Source organism: Micromys minutus (assembly GCF_963924665.1).
Source record: "Micromys minutus genome assembly, chromosome: 8".
Classification (NCBI taxonomy): domain Eukaryota; kingdom Metazoa; phylum Chordata; class Mammalia; order Rodentia; family Muridae; genus Micromys; species Micromys minutus.
The window spans coordinates 62,011,617-62,037,445 of NC_137977.1; the positions used below are offsets into that span (position 1 = coordinate 62,011,617).

At 46.6% G+C, this 25,829-nt stretch overlaps 1 protein-coding gene and 1 pseudogene across 3 annotated transcripts in view; both read left to right on the forward strand.

Moving 5' to 3' along the window:
* Positions 1–57: 57 nt before the first annotated feature.
* On the forward strand, positions 58–5,452 carry LOC308423430 (PRELI domain-containing protein 1, mitochondrial-like; annotated as a pseudogene). The gene is made up of 2 exons: positions 58–181; positions 4,626–5,452. The product of its transcript is annotated as a PRELI domain-containing protein 1, mitochondrial-like (transcript).
* Positions 5,453–7,597: 2,145 nt separating this feature from the next.
* The window catches only part of PSTPIP2 (proline-serine-threonine phosphatase interacting protein 2), a 77,622-nt gene continuing 59,390 nt past the window's right edge, over positions 7,598–25,829 (forward strand). Inside the window, exon 1 of one of the 2 annotated variants that reach the window (XM_080919912.1) lies at positions 7,598–7,831. In XM_080919912.1, the coding sequence (XP_080776038.1) occupies positions 7,799–7,831 (33 nt within the window). In that variant the 5' untranslated portion in view covers positions 7,598–7,798. The remainder of the gene's footprint in view (positions 7,832–25,829) is intronic. The other variant, XM_080919911.1, reaches the window with a different exon arrangement.

Consider the following 25,829-nt stretch of genomic DNA (forward strand, 5'->3'; position numbering starts at 1 on the left):
ATGTTAGTTAAAATAGGGTAGAGCATTGTGGAATGCTATCTTCTGGACATGACAGCCATGGCATTCTTGAACTCAAGCAACTGGGATTACCACAAAGATTGGGCCCGTCAGTATCCCATGCACAAGAGAATTCGGATTCACAAGGTTCCACCTCTCCGTGATGATTTTGTGACAGTTCATAGTTGGTGCTTCTTGTATTTGTGTTCTGGTGCTCTGATGAGCACCGTAGCCAAAGCAAGTTGGGGAGGACTGTAACTTGGCTTACAGTCACAGTCCACCACTGAGGGAAGTCAGGGTAGGAACTTGACCAGCATCAGGGCCATCCGTAGAGGAAACGCTCCCTGGCTCACCCCCTCGGCTTGCTACATTGTGTGTGCTGTAGGGAGCAGAGGAAGACCTGGATGAGTGAAGCCTAAGTGGATGTGAGATATACTGCTGACATGGGTGCGACCATGTCAAGGACGAAGGACAAGGGTCCTCCAGGATCCCAGTGCAGGTGACTGGACAGTTGCACCAAAACTTGTAACTGCAGCTACCCTCTCTGATGTTTGTCTATGGAACCGCTCTCTTCAAAGCTCCTATGAGACTACAATCTCTTTCCTGTGCTGCACATAATACCTTGAGATTCTGATTAGTGGGTGCAGCTCCATCAGAGCACACAGCCCACCTGACCCCAGCTTTTCTGTACGTGTGTCTGGCCTCTACTCAGGGTTCTGGGACCTGAGCTGTGTAGGATGCTGTATCACGACTCAGGACCACCTGCCAAGCATGGCATCATCTACAATGAGACTGAGCTCTCGCAGATCAATCACTGATCAAAAAAAAAAAGTTGTCCCTTAAGAAAACATCCCACTGACGTGTCCATCGGACAATCTGATAGAAGACATTTTCTCAATTGAGGTTCCCTCTTACCAGATGTAAGGTTGTATTAGTTGAAAAAAACTAGCCAGCACACTTTTATAAGCCACCCTAATGAAATTCACTTATTCACACGCACACGTAAACAGAAGGGGTCTGGTTGGGAAGAAGGAGATAAGATCAACAGGAAAGGAACTACAGAGGGTAGTTGGGGTGAGTGTGATCAAAATACATTATTTCAGTATGTGAAAAAGTGTCATAACCAATTTATATATACATGTATATATACAATATATATGTATTGCTGGTGAGGGCTGGGGAGATAGCTTAGTAATTAACAGTAAGTTAGCAGCACTTGCTGTTCTTGCAGAGGACCCCAGGCTTGGCTTCTAACACCCACATCTTTAACTCCAGGTCCAGGGTCTCTGGTGCATTCTTCTGGCTTTGCCCTGCACACACATAGTATATGCATGTAGGAAAAACACTCATCAAACAGAAATCCTTAAAAGTTAAAATATGGCAATAAAAATGTTTATCTGACACAAGGTCTCTCTACATAGAACTCATTATGTAGACCAGGCTGGACTTGAACTCAAAGAGATCTTGCCTTTCCCTCTTAAGTACTAGGGTTAAAGGCATGTGCCACTATGTCCCCCAATACAAAACTTTAAAATGAAAAGTCAAGATGGTTGATTTAAGAGTATATGCTCTTGCAGAGAACTCAAGTTAAATTCTAGCAGTGTCCACAGAGGCCAGAAGAGGGCAGCATTTTGGGCAACTAGGATAATTTCTCATCGAAAGTTCCCAAGTGCCTTGTTCTGTTCAGCAAGTCAAAGGAAACTGCCTGGAGGTGTTAATACATGTGGGGATGCCAGGAGAAGACATGCCCAACGGACCTGCAGCCTGAAAGCCTCTTATTTACACTCAGAGTGGCCACTGATCAGGGTATGTGCTAAGTAGGAACTCTTGGCACTTGCTGGTGACATGTCTCAAAATAGGGCTTGAGATTATAAGATATGAAAATAATGTGACTTCCCATGGATTTCTGTCTCCCTCCTCTGTTCCTCTTAGCTCACTGGGTCTGGGGAAATCAGGTTTCAGCGCTGGTAGAGGATTTGAACACAGACCTGCAGAAGGCTAAGTGAATCTCAAGAAAATAGCTGTCCACTCGTTAGCCTATAGGCATGGGAGCAATCGAAGATAAAATTCCCAGCTGCATTTGAGCCTACAGTGCAGAGTTACCTGCAGTCTGATGAGACAGACTCCAAACCACACAGTTCTTAAATTCCTACTCCGAGAAACTGCAAAACAGTGTTTATTGTTTTAAACTACTGAGTTTTTAATTTTTTATTTATTGTTTTCTTTGCGAGGCCAAGCATTGCTGTGTAGTCCCGGCTGGCCTTACTCTTACTTCATCTGGATTACAGACATGTGCTGCCATGCCTTGCTTTTCAAAATCGGAAGTCATAGACTAGACCGCCCCAAGGGGAAGAACTTTTGACCAGAAAAACATCACAGAAGACACAGAGAGGCCGAGGTTTCATAAACACAATAAGGGGGCTCCAAAAACTCCGATGAAACCAAACTAATTCAGTTGAATCAACTAATATAGGCCATGAAACGTGTGCCTGTGTGTGTGTGTGTGTGTGTGTGTGTTTTGGAAGATGGAAGAGCAGATGGAAACTGACTAGAAAAATAGGCTTTTATTCCCTTTTCACAAAGAGCAAAGAGTATCAACAATATACAAGAGAGTGAGAAACAGATGTTCGAAACCTCATCAATCGATTAGAAAGTCATGATTAAAGCTGTAACGATTGGAACCACACGGGGAAGACTCCTCAAGTTCACAGGGAGGATGAATGAATGATAGAGCCAATGTTTGTGAGTGACTGAGGCAGAGGCTCTCAGCACACCACTGAGTACAGACTTTGAAGACCTTTCTGGAAAACAATATTTTGAGAGCCTTAGCAACGTTTATTTCTTTGACCTTCAATTCCTTTATTAGTAATTCTTTAAAAAAAAAAAAACCCTTATATAAAAGATGTTTATCACAGTAATATTTCCCAAATAAAGAGATGCTGGGTGTTCATGTCACTGGGAATCATTCGAGAATTTAAACGTTACTGAAGAGTTTTGAAAAGATTTTGGTTTTCAGTGAACTCAGAATTCAAAGCTGCAAAATGGTGTACAATGAGCAGCAAGTCTGTCTTCCTTCTGTACCCTTGTCTCTTGTCTCAGAGAGGGAGGACCACAAATGTAACTCTACTCTTTTTCTCCCTGCAGAAAGACTGACACGTTTCACATCTTCATTTTCTCCAGTTTAGAAGTACATTTGATGACTTCTCATTTTCCCCTCCACGTACAGGATTTCTTTGTATGGATATCTCACAATCTATTGAATGGATTCCCCACAGATAGATAGCTTTTAAAACATTTCCCCAAATAGCAACAGTATACACCTTCCATTTTGTGTATTAGAGAATGTGTTTCGAGTCCATGGTTGTTGACATGTGTCAGTACAGTGCAAAGACAGGCACATTTTGTATTTGTGTGACACAGACACATGCTTCTTTAAAGGGATGTTCAGTTTCCACATGCAGAAAGCAACATTGTACTGTATCATTTTTTAAAAAATTTTGTTTACTTCTTATTTGTATGAGTACACTGTAGCTGTCTTCAGACACACCAGAAAAGGGCATCAGATCTCATTACAGATGGTTGTGAGCCACCATGTGGTTGCTGGGATTTGAACTCAGGACCTCTGGAAGAGCAGTCAGTGTTCTTAACCACAGAGCCATCTCTCCAGCCCCAGATTTTTTTTTTTTTTTTTTTTTTTTTTTTTGGTGAGGGAAAAAAATTGTACTTCATAACTTCAGAAGTCTATGTGAAATAGAGGTAAGTCAAAAAAGAAAAACTTGAAATTTTGTATATACTATAAGCTTATTCATGACATGCCTATTATTGAGATTATGTCAAAATATTCGTAGTTGTTGTAATGAGTGGTCTAATTCCTGTTTCATTATGGCATGATTTCTGTGGCAGCACACACTTGACATTTTAACACAGTACTTGCCCAGGTGATGCATTTAAAACATTTGATTGGGGGCTGGAGAGAGGGCTTAGTGCTTAAGAAGGAGTATTGTGTGCTCTTCCAGAAGACAGGGCTTCATCATGCATCTATGTGGTGTGACTCACAACTACACATATCTTCAGCTCCAGGGGATCCTAAACTCTCATCCGGCCCCCATGAGAATCCTCCACATACACGCATAAATACAAATAAGAATCAGTATTTTCTAAAGATCCACAAACCCTACAGGCTAGCCAGTGGGTGAAGTGCTTTTCTGCCCAACATGAAGACATGAGTTGGGCCACCAGTTGTCCTCTGTCCGCCACACATGAAGTTGCATACACAAGTACCCACTCTTACCAAACAGACAAATGTCAGATAAATAAATAAATAAACACATAACAGATGTAATAAACAACAGTAACAAAAAACACATTGAAGAACATTTTCTGTCAGCCTGAACAACCACATTCAATTTTCAATTTTACCACCAGGGGGTGGAAGAGAGCTAAAATTCAGAGACCTTAGAGGCCTGTGAGATAACCTAGCGCACTGAGGGCCTTGCTGAGACTGATTTAAAAGTAATACACACGAGTCCTATAGCCCCTCATGGCGGCTGTAGGGACTGGCGGGCGTGCGCCTTGCCGCGTGTCCCCCACCCCCAGGCTCTTCACCCTGATGCTGCACGGGTGCTGAGCCCACTCGGGTCGGGACGATGTGAAGTATTTCCTGGGCCAGAGCGTGCTCCGAAGTTCCTGGGACCAAGTGTTAACTGCCTTCTGGCAACGGTACCCGAATCCCTATAGCAAACATGTCTTAACCGAAGACATAGTGCACCGGGAGGTGACCCCTGACCAGAAGCTTCTGTCCCGAAGACTCCTGACCAAGACCAACAGGATGCCACGGTGGATAGAGCGACTGTTTTCTGCCAGCGTTGCTCACTCGGTGTACATCCTGGAGGACTATCGTAGACCCGCAGAATCAGACCATGGCCACCCTCAGCTGGAACATCAACCACGCCCGGCTGATGGTGGTGGAGGAACGATGTGTTACTGTGTGAACTCTGACAATAGCGGCTGGACCGAAATCCGTCGGGAAGCCTGGGTCTCTAGTTTATTTGGCGTCTCCAGAGCTGTCCAGGAATTTGGTCTTGCCTGGTTCAAAAGCAATGTGACCAAGACAATGAAGGGCTTTGAATACATCCTGGCCAAGCTACAAGGTGAGGCCCCTTCCAGATCCCTTGTTGAGATGGCCAAAGAGGCCAGAGAGAAAGCAAAGGACACGGCACGGGCAGGTACAGAGAAGGCCCAGGACCTGGCCAACCAGGCCGCCACCAAGCAGCAGCAGCATCTCGTACAGCATACTCCTTCCTTCTCCCCAGGGTACTTATCATTAAAGCTCAGCCTGCAGCCCCTCTGCTGTCTAGGGTGGTGGGTCAGGGCCCTGTCCTGGTCAGCATCTGCACCACAGCCTCTGTCTACTGGGCGCAGGAGTGCAGTGACTTTCCCGAGGTCACAGCAGTGATAGACTGTACACTCCACGAGGGCAGAGCTCCTTGTTTTATCCTCTGCTGTGCCCCAAGTACCCTGAACAATATTTAGCACATAACAGGCACTCCATGAACACATGATTTGATTACCCCCAAAAGTAATATACACATTACGATTATAATAGAGAAATACAGTTAAAATATAAGCCAGCCACAGAGGTGCAGTCCTTTAACCCCAGCACTTGAGAGGCCAAGGCAGGCAGATCTCTGTGGGTTTGAGGTCAACTTGGGCTTTCACCGTGAGTTCCAGAAGAGCCAGAGTTACGTAGTGAGATTCTGACTTGAGAGAAACCAACACTAGAGAAAAAAAATGTAGATAATGAGAATTGTATGAAAGATATCTGTCACAGACTTCCCGATGACTATGGTTGGCACATGCCCATAATTCCAGCAACTTTGGAAGCTGGGGCAGGAGAGTGACTAATTCAAGACCTGCCTGGGTTACAGAGAGGGTTCAAGGCTATCAGGGGTAACTTGGTATGATCCTGTCTCAAGTACAAGCAAGCAACCAAACCTTCCACAAACTACACGGGGGCAGGGGCCCTGGATTAAATGTCCAGTGTTAAAGAGAGAAGAGGAGGGATAGGGGAGAGGAGAGGAGAAAAGAGAAGGGGAAGAGAAGGGAGGAGAGGGGAGGACAGGAGAGGAGAGGAGGGAAGGGGAGGGGAGAGGAGAGGGAGGAAATTTAAAACACGTCTTCAGCACGCTGGCTTCCTCAGTGTCACGGGCTGTCCACCCACACCTGCAGAGCAGCGGCTCTTCCCCTCCTGGCGCATACTTGGCCTCAGCTGCTTCTTGCAGGAGTAGCCAGGCTTCCCTGCCTTGGGTCTAACCTCACTGTTTTCTTGATTATCTGATTTGTTTATTTTTATTGTTTTATGTGTACGGGTGTTTTTCAGTGTTGTACGTGTATGGTGTGTCTGTGCACCACCTGCATGCCCCTGGTTAGCAAAAACATACTAAGTGGGTGTCAGACTCCTTGGACCTGGAGTTGGGGATTGCTGTTAGCCGTCTTGTGGCTGCTGGGAATTGAACCCAAGTCCTCTGGGAAATCAGCCACTGTTCCTAAACTCAGTGAAGAACCGGGTTGATAGATGCATGCCTTGGAGAGTAACAGGGCTGGAGGATCTCACTCATACCTGTCATTACAGGTCACCTTACTTGTAGGACTTGGGGGTAGAGTCACTGAGCAGAACCTTTGTGAGCTACCTCTAGTCATTCTAAGATTGTGCTGTGCCCGGATCGAACTAGAACCTGCCGAGAGGTTCTGGCATGACCAGAGCGGGCTCGGTGTCAGTCTTGGCTACTTAACCTTCATGCTCTTCCCTATGAGCACTTCTTATCCAGAAAGACACTGGCCCTTTTAGGAAGGACAGACTTCCAGCGCTGGTCTCTCCATCCTCTAAATAAATGAGAATCGGGGCGATCTTTCAAGCTCTCCGAGTTTCAGTCTGGACACGCAGAACAGAGACGTACTTTGTCTATTACCAAGCAAAGAAGAGTTTGACGGGCCCTGGGGTCTTATTTGGTTTGTCTGTTTGTGGGAAAAGAACTCTGTAGCCCAGGTTGGGCTTGAACTCACATTCTTCAGTTTCAGCTTCCGAAGTACTGGGATTACCGGTGAATTTTAGAAGAGTTCGAGCGGGGGTGGGGGAGGGGGGGCAGAAAGCAACCTGGCTTTTACTGCTGGGAGAGACTGGTGGTGAAGAGACCTTAGCTGAGTTCAGATTAAGATATGGAGAGTTAACAGGAATCATTGGTAACGTATTTTAATTGGCATTTTAGACTAAAACTTGCAGCCCCCTTCGGGGCAGTGAGCGCGCTCCGTGCTCCATTCCTTGTAGCATCAGCACCACCGGCGAAGGCTTCCTCTGTTTTAAGCCTCTCCTAAGGTTTCTACTGATCCCCAGTCCGAATTTCTAGGTCGAGAGGACATGGTGGGAAAAGCCCAGAGTGGGTTAGGGAGAAGGACCGGTTCTGTCAGCCCTTCAGAGGTCCCATAGGATGGGGCTCGGACTGGCAGCCGCCCCCAGCAGAGCTGCCCGGCCGGCCCCGCCCTAGGGCCAGGGTGGGTGGCCCTCTGCAGGTGCGCCGGGCGGGCGGGGCGCGGGGCGGGCGCAATCGGGCGTGGTTTAGGACCCGGGGCGGCTTCCCGGAGCGACAGTGGCACTCCGAAGTTGCGCCGGACCTTGGCCCTGCCAGTCAGAGCTCTCAGCGCGTCCCGGCTGTCCTCCCTCTGTCCTCCCGCTGTCCTCCGCCCGCCGTCCTCAGCGGCCCTCGGTCCTCCGCGCCCAGCCCTTCGCTCCCAACCCAGCGCCGGCATGACGGGCTCGCTGTTCAAGGGCAACTTCTGGGTAAGTGAGCGCGGCGCAGGCGGCCCGGAGCGCAGGCGGGAGCGAGCCCCCGGGTTGCGCCTGGATCCCGAGAGTCCGCTCCCGGGATCGCGCTGCGCCTGGAGCGCGCACTCCGGGGGACACCTGAGCCCTGACGTCACCCCTCCCGTTCTCACGCTTGAAAACTGAAGCCCAAAAGGAGGAGCCTTCCGATCCCGCGGGTGCCCCGAAGCCCTGGGAGAAACGGGATGGGTCGTGAGAGCCGTCACTCTGCGGTTCTCGCCCCGCTTTCTGATTCCCCCCCCAGCCCACCGAGAACCCCAGGAAAGCCAGCGCGCGCGTGGGAGACCCGAGAGCTGGTGCTGGTTCAGGTTCTAGGTAGCAGGTCTCTTCTTTCACTTAGACACACTTTTCGCATTCCTATTACCCCGCAGCTACCCACCTTCCAAGAGTCCGTTTCCTCCTCCACCCGGAGGAAACGCCTTCCTTTAAGACAGGGCCAGGAGCTGTCCACCCTGGAGCTGACCCACAGCTACCAAAGGGAGCTAGCCTTTGCCTTAGTAGGACTCTTGCGTGTGCCCCCCCCGCCCCGTTCAGCTTCGGAGCTGCCCACCCCACCGAGACTCTTCTGCTGTGACCCCAGCGGCAGTTAGAGCCTGTCACCTCCCTGGAAGTTTTGAGATCCTTCTGGGGCACTGACCATAAGGGGAAGGGCCAGGCTAGCATTACAGCAAGGCCTTACACTTGGTCCTCTAAGGAAACCTGGGAAATCTTCACAACTTTTTACACTGTGGAAAAAAAGGGCAGACCTTTATGCGGTTCACAGTAGAGTGGTTACTTACTTATTTATTTTTGGCTAACGATGGAGGTACAGAGACGTAAGAGAATAGTATGTGTGCACCATCAGGGGTGTGCTGGCTCTGCAGCAGGCTCGATCAAAAGTGTCAAGGAAAAGACTGCTGTTGCCTTTCGGCTCTGGATATCTTAGGCTGAGTTTAGTTAAGAGTCCGGGACCCTTCTCCACCGGACCCATCACCACCCATCACCCAGCAATAAAAGCCAGGCTTTCTTTCCTTTCCTTCCAACTTTCCTAAAAAAAAAAAAAAAAAAAAAAACCAAACCAAACCAAAACCCAGAGCAGGAAGTGTTGGTGACTCACACCTGAAATCCCAGCTCTGGGGAGGCAGAACCCTCATCTTAAGCCGTGGGAACCCCAGCTGCCCCACCTACACTGAGGGGCAGAGCGGCATCTGAATTGAGACCTATGGTGAAGGTCTTAGGAGTGAGTACTACTGCTGCTGCTGCTGCTGCTGGGTATCTGGTCTACCTTCAAGAGTTACCTGAGATCCCAGAAATGGTGCAAGCACACTGTCCGGCTTCATGGCTGTCCAGTTCAAGTAACGAGAAGGACTGCATTGTTCATTGTGCAGATTACTAGGTTCTCTGAGTGTTTCCCCCACATTATTCCACATAGCTCCCAGTTGCCCTCGGAGGGAACTGACTCACCATGGTATTCTACTGATGAGGAAACTGGCAGGGAGTTAGGCAACATTCTCAAGGCCCTGGAGCTGACCAATAGTGGGCCAGAGCTCTGCATGAAGGAAATGTTCCCCCAAGTGTCTCCAAGAGGGTGGCATGGAGGGAGCGTGCTACAGAGTATTGTATTGCTCATCCTCAGTGCCTGCAGAGGGTCTGGGGCATGTTGGGCCACCCTGTGGCTGTTTGCTGGAGTCTCCTTTCTACTTCTGCTGGGCCAGGAGCCCTTGGAGGGCAGATATGATGATCCCAGTAGCTGGGTCCTTAGCACCAGCTATAGTACTTGGATTGTGGATTCCTAGGTCCAGGCCAATAAGACCGGGCCAGGAGCTTAGATGCAGGACAAGGGGGACAGAGGGTGCTGGTGGAGGAGAAAGGCCACTCACTTTTAAATAGCCATGCTTTTAGGGGATGGGAGAAAGTCTTTTGACTGACTGAGGCTGGTGACAGCAACAGTGAGGGATGAGAACTTTTTGACTGGATGAAGTAAAAAAAATTACTTTGAAAGCATAAGCAGGCACTGGTTTCTTGGGTTTAATAAACGTGTATGAAATGCTTTCTGTATGGGGTGTGCTCTAGTAGGTCTGGCTTTTTGCTGGGGTTAAGCCTGTTGTAAGCTCCGCCGGAAAACGAACATCTATCTCCTGAGGAAGGCGAATAGAGGGGGAGGTCTGACCTTAGGTGCTTGACCTCGAGAATATAGAAGAATGCTGGTTGTGGCAGCACATGTCTATAATCCCAGCAGAGTCTGAGGCAGGAGGATTGACAGTTCAAGGCACGTTGAGCTATATAGCTGGACTTTGTCTCAAAAACAAAACAAAGACTATATATGGTTGGGTCTGGGGATGGGAAATAGCAGGTGCCAAGGAAGCTGGACCAGTGAAGCCTGAGACCATGGAGTGGGAAAGGAGGCAGATAGAGAAACCACAGAGATAAGAGGCACTCACAGGTCAGGGAAGTCAACTGAGGGTCACCAGCAGAAGGAAGGAGAGGGGCCTCAGAGCTGGCTCCAGAAGGGGAACTGGAGAATGAGGGGGTGTGTCCTGAAATAGGAAGTCAGCAGGAGGAACTGCCTAGTGGAGGCAGAAGGAGGAGAGAGAAGTGACAGTCAACAATATTTAGTCAGGTGCCTGTCGCACCTGCCACCTGCAGAGACCAGTTAAGTACAAAGCTTCCCTCTGCCCCGGCCTCACCTCAAGCTCCAGAAGCTCCAGGCTAGGTCGAGGACTTCCTGTCAGAGGAACATTTTTTTCCCCCCAGGGGAAGGCAAAGGGTGCCAGCTAGCAGGGTTTGGAAGCATTCTAATATCCTCACCATCATGACCATATCATCGAGTACTTTAATGTCAGCTGGGCACCAGCTGGGTGGGGACGGGCTCTGTTCCTTTGGAGAGGATGTCCTGGGGAGAGTGAATGGGACAGGGTGAAATACAGGAGTGTCATCTGCTGTCAGTGGGGCTTCTGAGGTGAATGTGCCTTCACCGGCTTGGTGACTTTGTCCAGGGTGCCTAAGGCCCTCAAACGTCTGTTTTCTATGTATACGAGTAGAGACAATGTTACCCTCTTCCATAAGACTGAGCTCGGTGACTGGTGCCTTGTGTTCAGCCTTGTGCTGATTAGCTGTTGTTACTGTTGGTGGCACAGGGAAGTTAGGGGCAGTGACTAGGGAGGAAGGATGAAGAGGTGAAGTGTAAGAGGAAGCCCTGGGAGGGGACAGGGAGAGTGGCCCAGTGCTAAAAGCACCTGCTCTGAAGCCAGAGGATCTGAACTCAATACCCTTGACTGAAGGACAGAACCGACGCCCACAGGGTGACCTCTGACCTCTACATAAGCACGGGGCATGCTTGCCCTGTCTCCAAGGAGGAAAAAAAGTTAAAGAAAAGCACTTGCTGGGAGTGGTGGGACTCAGCTTTAATCCCAGCAGTTTGGAGGCAGAGGCAGGCAGATCTCTGAGTTCCAGCACAGCCAGGGCTACACAGAAAAACCCTGTCTTGAATAAGTGGCGGGGGTGGGGAGGAAGCAGCAGCAGTTCTGGATAAATGCCTGCACTTAGGGAGGAGGAAGGGAACAGAGAAGTGGGGTCCAAAGGAGATAGCCTGGCAAGAACCACCACAGGCTTCGGAGAGGAACATGCTGACGTTGACAGGCTTTCGATCTAATGAAGTACTACTGGTTCTGAAAATGTGGCCGACACACTCTGGAACAAATCTTCTTTGGATGTACTATGAAAATATTTCTTTAAGGGAACCCTTTGAGCTAGTGATCTAGTGCAGGGGGTGCAGACACTGCCATCAAACCTCATGACCTGAGTTCGATCTCTGAGTCCCATGGTGGGAGGAGAGAACCAACTCTTAAAAGTTGACCTCTGCTTTCCACATGTGTACTGTGGCATATGCCCCCCAATAAAATAATTGTAAAAACACATAAAAATAATTCAATAAGAGAACGTTTGGGTGGATCTGCTTTTCAAGGAATTAGTATTTCAAAGTATATATATATATATAAAATTTCAAGAGTAGTGGCTGCTCTAAAAAGCCGAGCCATATCTCTAGCCCCATAAGCAAAATAGTTTTAAAAATAGGAAGTCAGCCATGGTGGTTCATGCCTATAATCTCAGCTGTTAGGAGGCTGAGGCAGGAGGACTACTTTGAATTTCACGTCCTATTTAGGCTATCGTATTAATTCTGATTCATTCTGAGCTACAGAATGAGATCCAAGGACCAGAACAAAACTGTAGGGATTGACCCAGATGGGGTTTGCCTCTCTTTCTGTGCTCCAGCCTGCTCGTGGCCGGTTGGTCAGGCGGTGCCATGTGATTTATCTTGGTCAATCTTGATGGTTCTCACCAGCACGAGACAATAATCAGGGGAATAGCCAGGCCTCAGTGAGGGAAAAGTCTTTAGCTGTGGGTGTGCTCAGACAAAAGTGTCTTTCAGCTGTGGGCACACACAGGCCACTGTGGAGCCAGTTCAGGGACAGACAGGTGGAAGCAACGCCCTTCCACCCCGGGGGGTTTCCAGGAGCCTCATTTGATCATGAGGTTCAGCCTGAGCCTGTACAGGTCCAAGGCTCTGTACAGAGCAGCTTCCAGTCAGTGTGAGCACCCCACACTTGCCAGAGGTAGGGCCCCTCACTCTACCTGGAGGTTGGCCAGAAGAAGTTTTGGGAGCTTCCTTAATTATCCAACTGTTTGCCTTCAGCTATTCTTTGGCTTCAGGCAGTGTCTGGCTTTCTCAGTATTGTGTACATACAAACTTTTCTCCTTTCCTTCCTTTTTTTTTTTTTAAACCACCCACTGCTGACTCCATGTGGTACTTTGTACAACATTTAGGATATTTCTCTAATTCGTTGTTAATTTTGAGCAAGAGTCTCAAATTACAACCCTGCCTTGGCTTTTGTGAGTTCTAAAATTACCAGAGTGTACCTTGGCACCAGCCCTAATTAAAAATTTTTTTTTTAACTTTTTTAAAAAATGTTTTTATGTTTTGCCTGTGTTAATGTTTTAGCTGGCCTGTGCAGGTCTTGGCGGCAAGACCTGGGATCTAAGGACCTGAAAGAACGGGGTGGACTACAGTCTGATGCTGTAGACAGTCTTACTTCAGTGTGCCTTTATATACAGGAGAGTAACAAAGTAAGGAGTGATCCAAGGAAGGTTGTTTGAGTTCAGGAAAACCTGATCCGAAACTCATGACCAGAAAAACAGATAAATAAAGGCCAGCAAGTACATACTAAATGTTAACAGAGCAGTTCTTTCTCAGAACGTTCTAAGGACAGATCAGTTTAGACACAGTTTAGACCATGTTTTGAAAGCTTGCATGTCATGTATGTATATGTACCATGTGCATGCTTGGTACCCTCAGAGGTCAGAAGAGGGTGTTGTAAGGGCTGGAGATGCAGTTACAGATGGTTCTGAGCACTATGTGGGTGCCAGAGCCACTGCCTGGGCAGCAAGCCATTCTAACCACTGAGCTGCCTACGGTCTGGTGCTTAGAGAGACTGTAACAGCTTGTTTGTTTTTTGCTTAAGGCAAAGGCCAGGAGAGTCATTGGCAAGCTACCATTCTTGGGTTCCTTTTTTTTTTTTTTTTTTTCCCAGAGCAGCTAGGAAAATAAATTTAAGAATGCTTGTCAAAATTCCTTATTTTATTTTATTTTTTAAAACATTTATTTATTTTATGTGTATGAGTATTCTGTCTTCAGACACACCAGAAGGAGACATCAGATCTCATTACAGATGGTTGTGAGCCACCATGTGGTTGCTGGGAATTGAACTCAGGACCTCTGGAAGAGCAGTCAGTGCTCTTAACCACTGAGCCATCTCTCCAGCCTTCCTTATTTTATTAAAATATTTAGTAAGTATGATATGGTACCTATCTTTTAGGAGTAAAACAAAACAAATAAAATAAACAAGCAAAAAAAAAAAAAAAAAAACTTAAAAAATCCACAGGACACATCTGGATACATGGAGAGGCAGAGAGGGCTTTGCCTGACAAAAAGGAACACTTAAAAGAGACAGTAACAAAGCACATGCTTTGACAAATCCAAATACTTCCTTATAAAACAGAAACTGTTTCCTCCTACATACCCATCCTAAGCCCATGGTTTTCCCTCACCGCATTTATCATATTAAATTCTTAGCGCTTTCTTTTGGTAGTTCCTCTCTCCCCCTACTTTTCTCTTCTTTCCCCCTTCCTTCTCCTTCCCCCCCTTCCCTCCCCCTCTTGTCCTTCCTCAGGTGGAATCTTGGTGTGTTGTCCAGGTTGCTCCCAAACTCTTGAAGGCAAGAGACGAGAGACGCTCCTTCCCCTGAGTAGCTGGGTCTATAGATGTGCACCTTGGTCTATAGGTGTGCACCACTGTGCACAGACTGTGTGTGTGTGTGTGTGTGTGTGTGCACATGTGTGTGCGTGTGTACGTACCTCGTGTGCAGTGTCTGGGGAGGCCAGAGAAACATGTCAGATCCTCAGGAGTTGCAGATGGTGGTTGGCTGCAGCGTGAGCGCTGGGAACAGAAAGAACCCTGTTTCTCCTGCAGAGCAGGGATTGCTCTTAGCCACTGAGCCACCTTTTCAGCCTCTGCTTACACTTTCTTGATGGAGCTACTTAAAGCATTACCTATTGATTATCTTCTGATTGTGGCTCTATCGAAGGCCTTAGCTTTCTTCTCTCACCATCTAACTTCCCTATAAAATTATGCTGCGACTTAAGGTTCCAGAAATTTATATATATGGATTCTGAATCGTTTTGTACCATTTCTTGTTATGTGTGTATTTCCGGCTCGCAGGAGGCAGAGGAAGGCAGTTGGATCTCTGAGAGTAAGTTCCAGACCAGCCAGGATTACATTGTCTCCGAAAGACAGAATGGCGGGGTGGAAGGGTTGGTGGGGGGTGGGGGGGTTGGTGGGGGGTGGGGGGGTGAAAGGGTTGGTGGGGGATTGGTGGGGAGGTGGGGGGGCCATCACCACCTCTGCCTGAGTTCTCAGGCCACAGGAGAGCTGTTTAGAGCTAATGTGTCTACTGCAATCTCTTCTTTATTCTTGTTTGGACATTCTCATTGTCATTTTCCCCTTATTTACACTTGTCTGGAGCCCACCTTACCCTTTCCCTTTTAAAATGCCCCATCGTGTGAAGTACTTTTAAGAAATCATTTCTAAGCCAGGTGTGGTACATACACCCGTAATCCCAAAACTCAGGAAACGGAGCCATGAGGCTCTTGAATTCCAGGCCAGCTTGGGCTGCACAGTGAGACTGTGTCCCAAAAGAAGCACACAAAAGTCTTTCTCCTCACATCTTTCTGTAGAGACCTTCCTTCCCAGGAGCCCTTGGTCCCGTTTTCCAAACGGGCATGTTGCTCAGCTGCCAGCCTGGGCTTCCATTCTGTTCCAGACCCTAGGCCACTCAAAGAGCTCCTAAAACATAGATCAGTCATGTCATTCTTTTTTTTTTTAAGATTTATTTATTTATTTAATATATGTGTGTACACTGTAGCTGTCTTCAGACACACCCATTATAGACTGTTTTGAGCCACCATGTGGCTGCTGGGAATTGAACTCAGGACCTCTGGAAGAGCAGTCAGCACACACACACACACACACACACACACACACACGCCGAGCCATCTCTCCAGCCCAGTCATGTCATTCTTTGTGTCACTTTTTCCAGTGGCCTCTCACCACAAACACTGCCCCTCGGAACATGTCACCTGCCACCATCCACACCACAGCTTCCGGATCACTTGTCAGATAAGGAAGTCTTTCCACTCGCCCTGTCACCTGTCCTCACGGGAGCCCTGTGTGTTCCTCTCAGTACAGTACATTCATGTAACTATAGCTGGCCTGTATACATGGTTCAGTGTTTCAATGAAAATATCATAACTTTATCTTATATACTGCTAATTACACTCCCCAGCCCCTAATGAGTGTTTAAAACACAAGAGATACCATTCTCTTCTTGTTTGACAGGTTTGTCGTTTCTAGAGCTTTCTATAATAAATAACATTAATACCCACAAGGCATTTCAAGTTTGTATTTGATGTCTAACTCTGGAAACGCATGAAGGTCGGATAGGATTATTCTCCCTCCCTCCCTCCCTCCCTCTCTCTCCCTCCCTCCCTCTCTCTCTCTCCCTCCCTCCCTCCCTCTCTCTCTCTCCCTCCCTCCCTCCCTCCCTCCCTCCCTCTCCCTCTCTCTCTCTTTCTCTCTCTCTCTCTCTCTCCCTCTCTCCCCTTTTCCACCTTAGCCTCTAACTCCCTGCTACACGCTCACTGACTGTGCCTATCTTCCGTCCTTTTGATGTGCCCATATGATGCTATCATTTACAAATGTGTTGAGCTGATCTCATAGCTATCCTGGGATACACGTCGCTCTGGGCCACAGGTCGGATATGTTTGCTTGAATGTACTCCACTAAGAAACTGGACACCAGCCGAGACATCTCATTTACTTTCTGTATTAATAGGATTAGACTTCTCTGAGAAACAGGGAACTTCATACATACAGTAGCGGTTAGACAAGGACCATGCTTTCCCTTGCTTCACTACTTCCTAACTGGCTAAGCATGGCCCATAGTCCTATGTAGTTATGGCTGAAGCACCTAGTCCAGTGCCTCACAAGAGAGCTGGCTCTGTTGACTAAGGAACACAGGGGAAGCTGCCGTAGCAACCGTTTCTTCTCTCCCCCTGCCAGAGCCTGGTCTATTGTATTTAGACATCACAGAAATCCTCATTTAATCATGGCTTCCCTTTTTGGGTTTTCAATTATTTAGAATGAGCTACAGCTAAAGTATATTAAATGAATAATTCCAGAAGCAGGCAATCCACCTTTTAAATTGAACATCATTCTGAGCAAGGCTGAAATCTCAGGCCTTCTCCCTCTGTTCAGCCCTGCAGATGAATCATCTCTTGGTACAGGGCATTCCTTTGAGTTTCTACTCTATTAGTTAAGATATTTTAGAGCACATGATTTTGTAATGCTGGTAATACCAACATAGAAAAGAGAAGTTCAGTTTCCTTTAATCAAAAGTAAAACAAAATTAGATATTTATAGGAAGACCACTTACACATAAAATACATTTAAATTAATTTTAATTTTGTGTGTGTGTGTGTGTGTGTGTGTGTGTATGAGTGAGAGAGAGAGGGAGGGAGGGAGGGAGGGAGGGAGGGAGGGGAAGAGGGAAAGAGAGAGGTGAGGCATGAATGTGAATATACTCAGGAGGCCGAGGCATCTGATTCCCCCTGGATCTGGTTTTATAGGCAGTTGTGAGCTGCCCAACACGGGTGTGCCAAGGACCGAGTGTGGGACCTCCATGAGAGCAGTATCTACTTTGATTCACTGAGCCTTATCTTAAGGCCCTCAAATACCCTTTATCACAGTACAGATTCCTATTATTATTGATTTTGTTTTATTTTTTTATTTTTTTGAAGGTAGGAAAAATAAAATATTTTGTAAGTTAAAAAAAAAAAAAAATCCAAAACCTTTTGAAGTGCACGCCAAGAAGCATATCAGTGAAGGGATGTGCTCCTTAAGAGCTTATGCGAAGGTTCTAATGGAGGGAAGTGGCCACTTGGTGTCTTTAACTGAGAACTGGTTCTCCTCTACAGGGAAAACCACCACCTTCCCTTGCCTGTGCATCTTCAGGAGAGGTACTTAGAGTAATAAGGGAGGTAGGGGGAAGGGCTGCCTGGCCAGCCAGATCGACTGAGTCAGCCCCAGAGAGCTGTGGCCTGACAGATGTAGCCAGATTGCTCTCAAATCTCTCACGTGCAGCATGTTATTTCGTGATCTACCATTCCAGGAAGCTCCATGGGAAGAACAGTCTTTCGAATGGGGGGGATAACGGCAGGGCCAAGGCTAGTGTGAGGGGGAACTGGGCTCGGTATAAAGTTTAAGGAGGTACAAAAAAAAAAAGCATTATAAATAATTCTATTTTTCTAAATAAATGATAAAAGTATTGTAAACGACCCTTGAACATGATGAACAGCTGTGGCAGAGACAGTGTCTGACTGGCGCTCGTCTTCACCAATCAGGATCGCTCGTCCGAGAGCAGGCGGAGGAGGTGCCGGGTTACTCTGAAGTTGGGAGTCAGGAGATTAGGGATGTACCAAGAGGATGTTGTGCCGTCTCATTTCTTCTCCCTACCCACCTCCTAATCCTGATTTAAAAGTGAGCTCCCTAATTCTCAAAATAGAACAGGAGTGGATTGTATGAACATGGAAACATGTCTGACCTCACTCATGAAATTCAAATTTAAAAATTCAAATGAAAACAGAAGTGGCTTATATCTGAGATGCTGGCATTCCAGAGGCGGAGGAAGGAGGTTCTGAGCCAACCTGGGCTACACAGTGAACCCAGGTCATCTTCAGTTAGAGTTGGGAACCTGCCCCAGAAAAACCTAAACAGAGGTAGATGGCTCAGCAAATAACGTGCTTACTGCCAACTGACATGACCCAAGATGAACCGTCTGGACCCTTGTGGGGGAAAGGAGAGACCTGACTCCTGAAGGCTGTCCTCTGAGCTCAGTCTGTGGCACAGTGTACCGCCGTCCAAGAATAAATGTAACTAAGAAAATAAGGAAAGTCAAGGTACAGCCAAATCCTATTCAAAGACCCCCAGCGGTTCACTGGGACTGGGGATTGGTAGGTGAAAATGGGCGGGGCTTTGGAGGCCTTTAGGAAAGGATTTGGCTGTATGGCTTAGAAAAACTCCACATAGGCGGGTGTATACATTGTGATACTATTTGTCTCAACAAAAAGCTTGGGATAATCCCAGGGGAACAGTCAAATGCAACTGGGTTGGTGGCTCTTGTCTGTAATTCCAGCTGAGACATGGGTCGACAGCCTGAGCTATGTAGCAAGGTTTTGTCATAGAAGAAGAAAGGGGGGCTGGGGACCTAGCTCAGTGGGAGAGTGCTTGGCAAATGCAAGGCTGGGTTCCATCCTTAGCTTTGGGTGGGAGGGGGTGGGGGTATGGAGGTAGAAAAAGTTACAAAAGCGTGACAAGGTGTCCAGCTGATGGCAGAGGAGGAAAATGTACCCACGTTTGCCAGTCATCATGAAAAGAACAAAAATGTCATAAAGAGCCATTCTTGTGGGCCCAGCCCAGAGGAAGCTTGTTACCAAGGATTTCTTATTCAAAACTGTCTCCCTTAATGGGCTCCAAACTGTTTCCTCTTCCTCCTCAGCCCTACCCCCTGCTCACCCCATGCTTTACATGATAGGCTTCAAATTTCACGTTTTCTAAGCAAAATAATTGTCTAGATCCTTGCTTTTTAATTAGAACACTCCTTCTCAAGGTTTCCAGAACGTCCTGTGCTGTGTGCCTTGAGTCCTAGCCATACTGACCGTGCTGGCTGCTGTTTTATCTTTTGAGACAGGGTTTCCTGTAGCTCAGACTAGCCTCCACTTCCCTGTGTAGCCATGGAGAGCTTGATTCCAGACCTTTCTGCCTCAGGCCTGCAGTGTCACTGTGTGGGTTGGATATATGAAGTCATGTCATTGAGTGCCCAAGGTTCTGGAGTGCTTGGGCTCTGTATGATGTGAGACCCCTAGTAGCTAAATAAGTATAGTATGTTATTAAGATGTTTGGTGACTGCAGAGAGGGAAATGCATAGAGTATATAAATTTACTATCGTTGCCTTAACAATTTAGCAGAGATATACTGGCCTACCACAACACAAATTTACTCAGTCTCCCTCCCATCCTCTTCCTCTCCTCCCTTCTTCCCTGTCCTCTTCCTCTTCTTTTCTTCTATGTGTGGGGGTGAGAGGCTCAAACTTGGGGACTCGTAAATGCTAAGGTTTACTTCTGATGTGTATTTCCACCCCCTCTTACAGTCTACACATCTGCCGGGTCTAAAATCGACATGTTTTAAGGCTGTGGTGCTGGGAGAAGCCAGGGCTTAGTCAGCTTGTGTTCTAGACCAAGCAGCTCTCAAACCTGTGGGTTGTGACCCCCAGAGGGGTCACATATCAGATGGCCTGCATATTAGGTATTTATGTTACAATTCATAGCAGTAGAAAAATTACAGTTATGAAGTAGCAACAAAATAATTTTATGGCTGTGGGGGGTCACCACAGCATGAGGAGCTGTACTAAAGGGTCAGTTAGCTTTAGGACGGTTGAGAACCGCCACTGTAGGCTGCTTGCAGGACTTGGCTCATGGCCACTTTCACCTTCGTGTTAAAAATTAATTAATTAATGTGCATGTGTGTATGGTGTGTGAGTGTGTACAGGTACATGCATTGGTGTGTGCTGGTGTGGAGGTGTTGAGAGTGAAATGTCTTTTGTCACACTCATCTATTTATATCTAATCTCTATATCAGTGTGTGTGTGTGTGTGTGTGTTTATTTGAGACAGGGTCTCTTTCTCATGGAACGTGATGGAGTTCACTCATTGGCTAGACTGATTGGCTGGCAAACCCCAGTCTTATAGGCAAGCTCAGCTTTTCCTGGGCATGCTAGGGGCGAAGAGACACTCAGGCATTGCAAATGACCACTTTACATATACACTGAGTCATCTCCCTGGCCCGTCGCTTTTAGTTTCAGGCATGGTGGATCATGTCTGTAAGCCCAGAATTTGGAAGGTTGAGGCAGTAGGATTGCTTTGAGTTTGAGGCCTGGGCTGCTGTGACTCAAAAAACTGAAAGCAAACAAAAATCAACCCAAGCCCTCAGCAATCCCATCACCTTGTTCTTACGGTTCCCTGTAATTACACTGGGTCCACAAGGATAGTTCAGAATAATCTTATGGGGCTGGAGAGATGGCTCAGCAGTTAAGAGCACTGACCGCTCTTCCGGAGGACCTGAGTTCAATTCCCAGCAACCACATGGTGGTTCACAACCATCTCTAATGGGATCCAATGCCCTCTTCTGGTGTGTCTGAAGACAGTGACAGTGTATTCACATAAAATAAATAAATCTTAAAAAAGAGAATGATCTTATATCTCAAAGTCCTCAATTTAACCATAATAACAAAATCCTTTTTACCTATTTAATTATTGAGTCATTATGAAGATAAGTCCTTTTTTCAGGGCAGGTGTACCTTTTGCCTGCCACACTGAGCAAGTGGTTGGTCACTTACTGCTATGTGTTGGTGATATTCTGGTGGTTGGGGATGTTCCCGAGAAAGTGACAGGTGGCAGAGAGAAAAGGATGAACCGGAGCAGCCCTGTGAAGGGTTGGGGATGGGGAGGGAGGTGGTGGGGTTGGAAGCCGCTGCTCCTTTCGCAGGAAGCAGGTCAGAGTGTTGAGCAGCCATTTCAGAAAGTCTCATTTCCTAAACCGATCAAGGCACTACAGCCTTGTTTCTAGTAATTACCTGGAAAGCTGCAGTGTGCTACTAAGTCATTTTCAACAGTTAACTAATAAGTATTTTAGTCTCGTGTAGCCTGGGCTGGCTTCTAACTTTGTATGTAGCTTTAGTTTCCCAGTGCTAACCTTCAGGTGTGTCCCACGGGTGTGTCCCATACCCACCCGGCATTTTCAGCAGATTTTGATGATTAATAGGATTTGGTAAATGCGGTTACTTACGCCTGCAGTTTCAGCAGAAAGGATGCTTTCTCTAAGTTTGCAGCCGGCCTGGTCTACACAGAAAGCTACGGGCCAGACAGACTACTTAATGGATTATTTCTAAAGAACAAAACCAAAACACCAAAAAATTGAGTTTTATTAAAAAAATTTTTTTCTCATGTGTCTCCACCCCAACCTAGATTCTTAACACCATACTTTAGTGGGATGCGTGTGTTTCAGGTGGAAACATTTGTTGTCCAAGGTCTACAGGTTTCTCTTCCTGTGTTTTGTGGGTTTGGGCAACTGAGTGATGCCTTCTCACCACTGTAGCTCACCCCGAATAGTTTCACTACCCATAAATCCCTGCGCCTTGATCCTCTCTGTCTTTATAGTTTTTGACATTCCTAGAACATCGCACAGTCAGAATCATGTAGATAGTGGTTTCTTTCATCTAGCAGCAGGGTGTGTGTAAGATTCCTTCATGCTGGGTGTGCTGGAGTGTGTGTGTGTGTGTGTGTGTGTGTATGTGTGTGTGTGCGTATGTGCATGTGAATTTGTGTGTTGGTGTGTGTGAGTATGTTGTTGTGTGTGTTGGTGTGTGTGTGTGAGTGTGTGTTGGTGTGCGTGAGTGTGTGAGTGTTGGGTGTGTGTATGTGAGTTTGTGTGTTGGTGTGTGTATGAGTATGTGTGTGTTGGGTATGTGTATGTGAGGTTGTGTGTTGTGTGTGTGTATGTGTGTTAGTGTGTGTGTGGGTATGTGTGTTGGTGTGTGTGTTGGTGTGTGTGTGTGTGTGTGTGTATGTTAGATAGGGTTGTTCCTCCTCATCTCTCTAATCTCTATTGCCTGACAACTCCTTGTCTCTGAACAGCATCTCGTTAAATGGAAGTCCCATGTTTTGCCTTTCTCTTTACCTATTGAACATTTTGGCAATCATGACCACACCTGTTAAAAATACGTGTACGGATTTTCTGTGGGATTGGTTTTCAATCTAGGGTCAACAAGTCAGCTGGTGTAGGTCAGCTGAACGTCCCTTTCATGTGATTCACATTTAAGATGCTTGCGTTGCCTGTGTTCAGAGGTCATGTGAGCTGTTTATTGGGTCCGTCCAGGTAAGAAGTCAGGGAGCTAAAGGGGACAAGCTGGTGGACTTTGACAAAGGTACGGAAAGAATACTTCCTGCAACTTCCCTTTGAAATCCTGATATTTACTTAATACAGGCCTAAGTCTGAAATTTGAATATATAATAACACCCTATTCCTGTGGTTACGGATCTGAAGTATGAGAAACCCCAAGCACACAGAATTTTAGATGGTCTCAGCAAAATGGCTACTGTGAAACTAAAAATAACCTGGGCTTGGGAATGTAGCCCTGTGGTAGGTGGCTTGCTTAGCATGCACAAAGCCCTGAGTTCCAACCCCAGCAGGATCTCCACCACCAAATGCCAGAACCAGGCCAACTTTCAAGCTGAAGTGAAAGTATTTGAAAAAAATGCTCCAGAACAACAGAACTTGTATATTTAAAAAATGATTCATTTTTTATTACCTTAAATCATGTACATGTGTGTATGTGTGTGTGCATGTGTTTGTGTGTTTGTGTGAATGCAGAAGCCCTTGGAGTCCAGAGTCATCAGAGTCCCTGCAGCAGGGGGTTGCAGGGGGTATAAGCCACAGGAGATGCATGCTGGGTCCTGAACTGTGGCCCTCTGGAAGGACTGTGTATACTCTACACCACTGAATTGTCTCTCCAGCCTAGATATTGCAAACTTTATAAAGAGTTAGCAGGAATGGGTAGAAACAGGAATTGTATGTGTTTGGGTTTGGGGAAAGGCTGACTTGGTCTTAGAGGACAGTTTGAGACTACTGGAGACCTTGTTTCAAAAAAGAAAAACAGCCAAAAAAACCAAAACAAACCAAAACCAGAAACCAAAACAAAACCAAAAACAACCAACCAAATAAAACCAAACAGAAAACAGGTATGAAGCAACTATGCAGAGTTATGACTTTGGTTTGGTTTTGAGGTAGGGTTTAGAGCAATTCCCCTGTCTTGGTTTCCCAAGCCCTAGGATTTACAGGCATGCACCGTCATAACCAGCTTATGTTTGGTGAAGTCTAGGCCTCAGCTCACTGGAAGGTAGAAATTCATTATGTGACTTCTCTCCAAATGATTTAATCCTGTAGCATCCTAAGATCACAGAACCACAGGAAAGCACACAGAGCCTTTGATTTTGGAATGTTTAGGAAATAGGGTATTTTGTTCTTTGTGATTGATTCAAAGTAGCTCTGATTACTATCTGGTTCAAAAGAAGATCATAAACCCACCTTTGCCTGGGAACACACAAGTCCAGACCATCAGGGTGGAGGTCCCCAAGACAGAACAGGAATGAGCTTGGGCCTAGCTCTGCTTTAGGACAAAGTTTATTTTTATGAACAGGATATATTGTCTATTAACTAGTAGTTTTCTAAAAAGCTAGCAAAGGGTTTCCCATAAGCAGCTGTGTAGTGCGTGGCAGATGCTGTTTCTTCTAGGGTGGTTTGCTTTTCTGCGAAATTTAATAGTTTCTTAAGGCTTACCACAACTGAGGCACATAAGAGCCTGAACTGAAGTTCAAGGTCATTTCCCTATATGGTGAATCTCAGCTAGAACTCCCCTTTTCTGAGAAGTGGTCTGTTTGTGGTGCTAGGCTGGCCTCAAACTTCCAGGCCTAAGCCACCCTCCTGTCTCTGCTTCCCAAGTATTTAGGACTAAATGGGCACACCCTGATAGCTGCCTGTGCATTCTCCCCATCCCCCTGCTGCAAAAACAAAAGATCATGCACAGTTGGTGTGTGTCTGTAAACAATCTCATAGTGCTAACAACTCATAAGTAGAGTTGTTTTGGGGGTACTGGGAGAAGGGGAGGAGGAGCGATTGGGATGTACAGTGAATAAATAAATTAATTAATGAAGGAAAAGAAATAGAGGTGCTTTCTTACACAATCAGTCCCGTGACAGGTAAAAGTCTAGAATGGCACATGCGATGTTGGATACTTATAGTTTCAGGAGGCCAAGGCGGGAAGATTGGAAGTTTGAGGTCAGTCTGGGCTACATTTGTGAGCCCCTACCTAAAAGTAAATAAAAAGAAATAATATAAAAATGGTATTGTTTGCTAATATATATGCCATTTAAAAATTTTCCTAACTGTCCAAATAAATAATGTCTTTTATAATAAAGGAAGATTATGTTTTTGTGTGGCTACTTATCGTTGTGGTTAGTTAAGTTGCTATAGTCACCTTTAATCTGGCCTGTGTCCTGTGTCATTTATGACTGTCGTTTTTGAAGATTACAGAGCAGTTACATTGTAGAATGGCCCTCAGTTCGAGTGACTGTTTCCTTATGACTAGGTTCAGACAGCACATTTCTGGCAGAGGTTAATGGTTGGCTGTGTTTAGCACCACGATGTGATGGGCTAGTGTGGAGGTTTTGGCCCTTTGGCTATTGTGCCTTTTCAATCAACCTGTTGCTGTAAGAAATTAGACAGAGTGAGTTGAAATAACACGCTTCCATTTTCTAGAGGCTAGAAAGTCCAAAATGGGGTCCCCTGGGTTTGAATCAAGGTATCAGAAAGACTGGTCCCTTCCAGAGGTGTTAAATCTCTTCCTCTCTGTCTGAGATTCAGGGGTTTTATTCGGTAAATTAGGTTACCATCACGACTAGTCTTGATGCTCGAGTTGTCCCACACTTGAGGAGTTCCTTTAGACCGGATCTTTCTTGCTAATAGTCCCCACTGCACTTTAAACCCTTTGGTCCTTCTCTTACAGATTTATTCCTTCTCTCGGTCAAAGCATCTTCCATGACTTCAACTCCTGGCTCCTTTAAGTAAAGACTAGTGTGCTGGGCCCTGGGTATTACCACTTGCTTTTCTAAGCGCTTTCAGCAGAGCTGGGAAATATGTGTAAGTTGTCTCCAAGTCTGACCCACTACCATGGAAATGACTCGGAATGATTCTAGCTTCCCAGCTTGCCATAGCCCTTCAGTGCCTCCCAGAGCCATGCCTCGGACTGTTTAATCAGCTCGCCCGGGTACAACGTATCTGATTTGGACCCCATGGGTTAGATTCTGCAACTATGAGTTGAGTTCCGAGCATTCACTTTTCGTGTAAACCTGGCTCTGGGAGGCGGAGACGGGCAGATCCTAGAGTGTCCTGGCTAGCTAACCTCATTGGAGACACAGAGCTCTTGGTTCAGAGAGAGACCCTGCCTGCAGGGAATAAAGCACCGAGCGCTAGAGGAGGAGAGACAGCATCTTCCTGTGCCTTCTGCATGTGTTGTGTGGGCACTCATTCCGAACATTCATGTGAATGCCTGCTCCCATGAGACTAGAGGCATTTGCCAATTACCCATGGCGTAAAAGCCCCTCTTCTGTGGCTAGTTTCTGTCTGCCAGCATGGTGTCACCCACATGGCCATAAGGATCAATGACATCAGCTCGTCACCTTCCCCTTTCCTGTGAA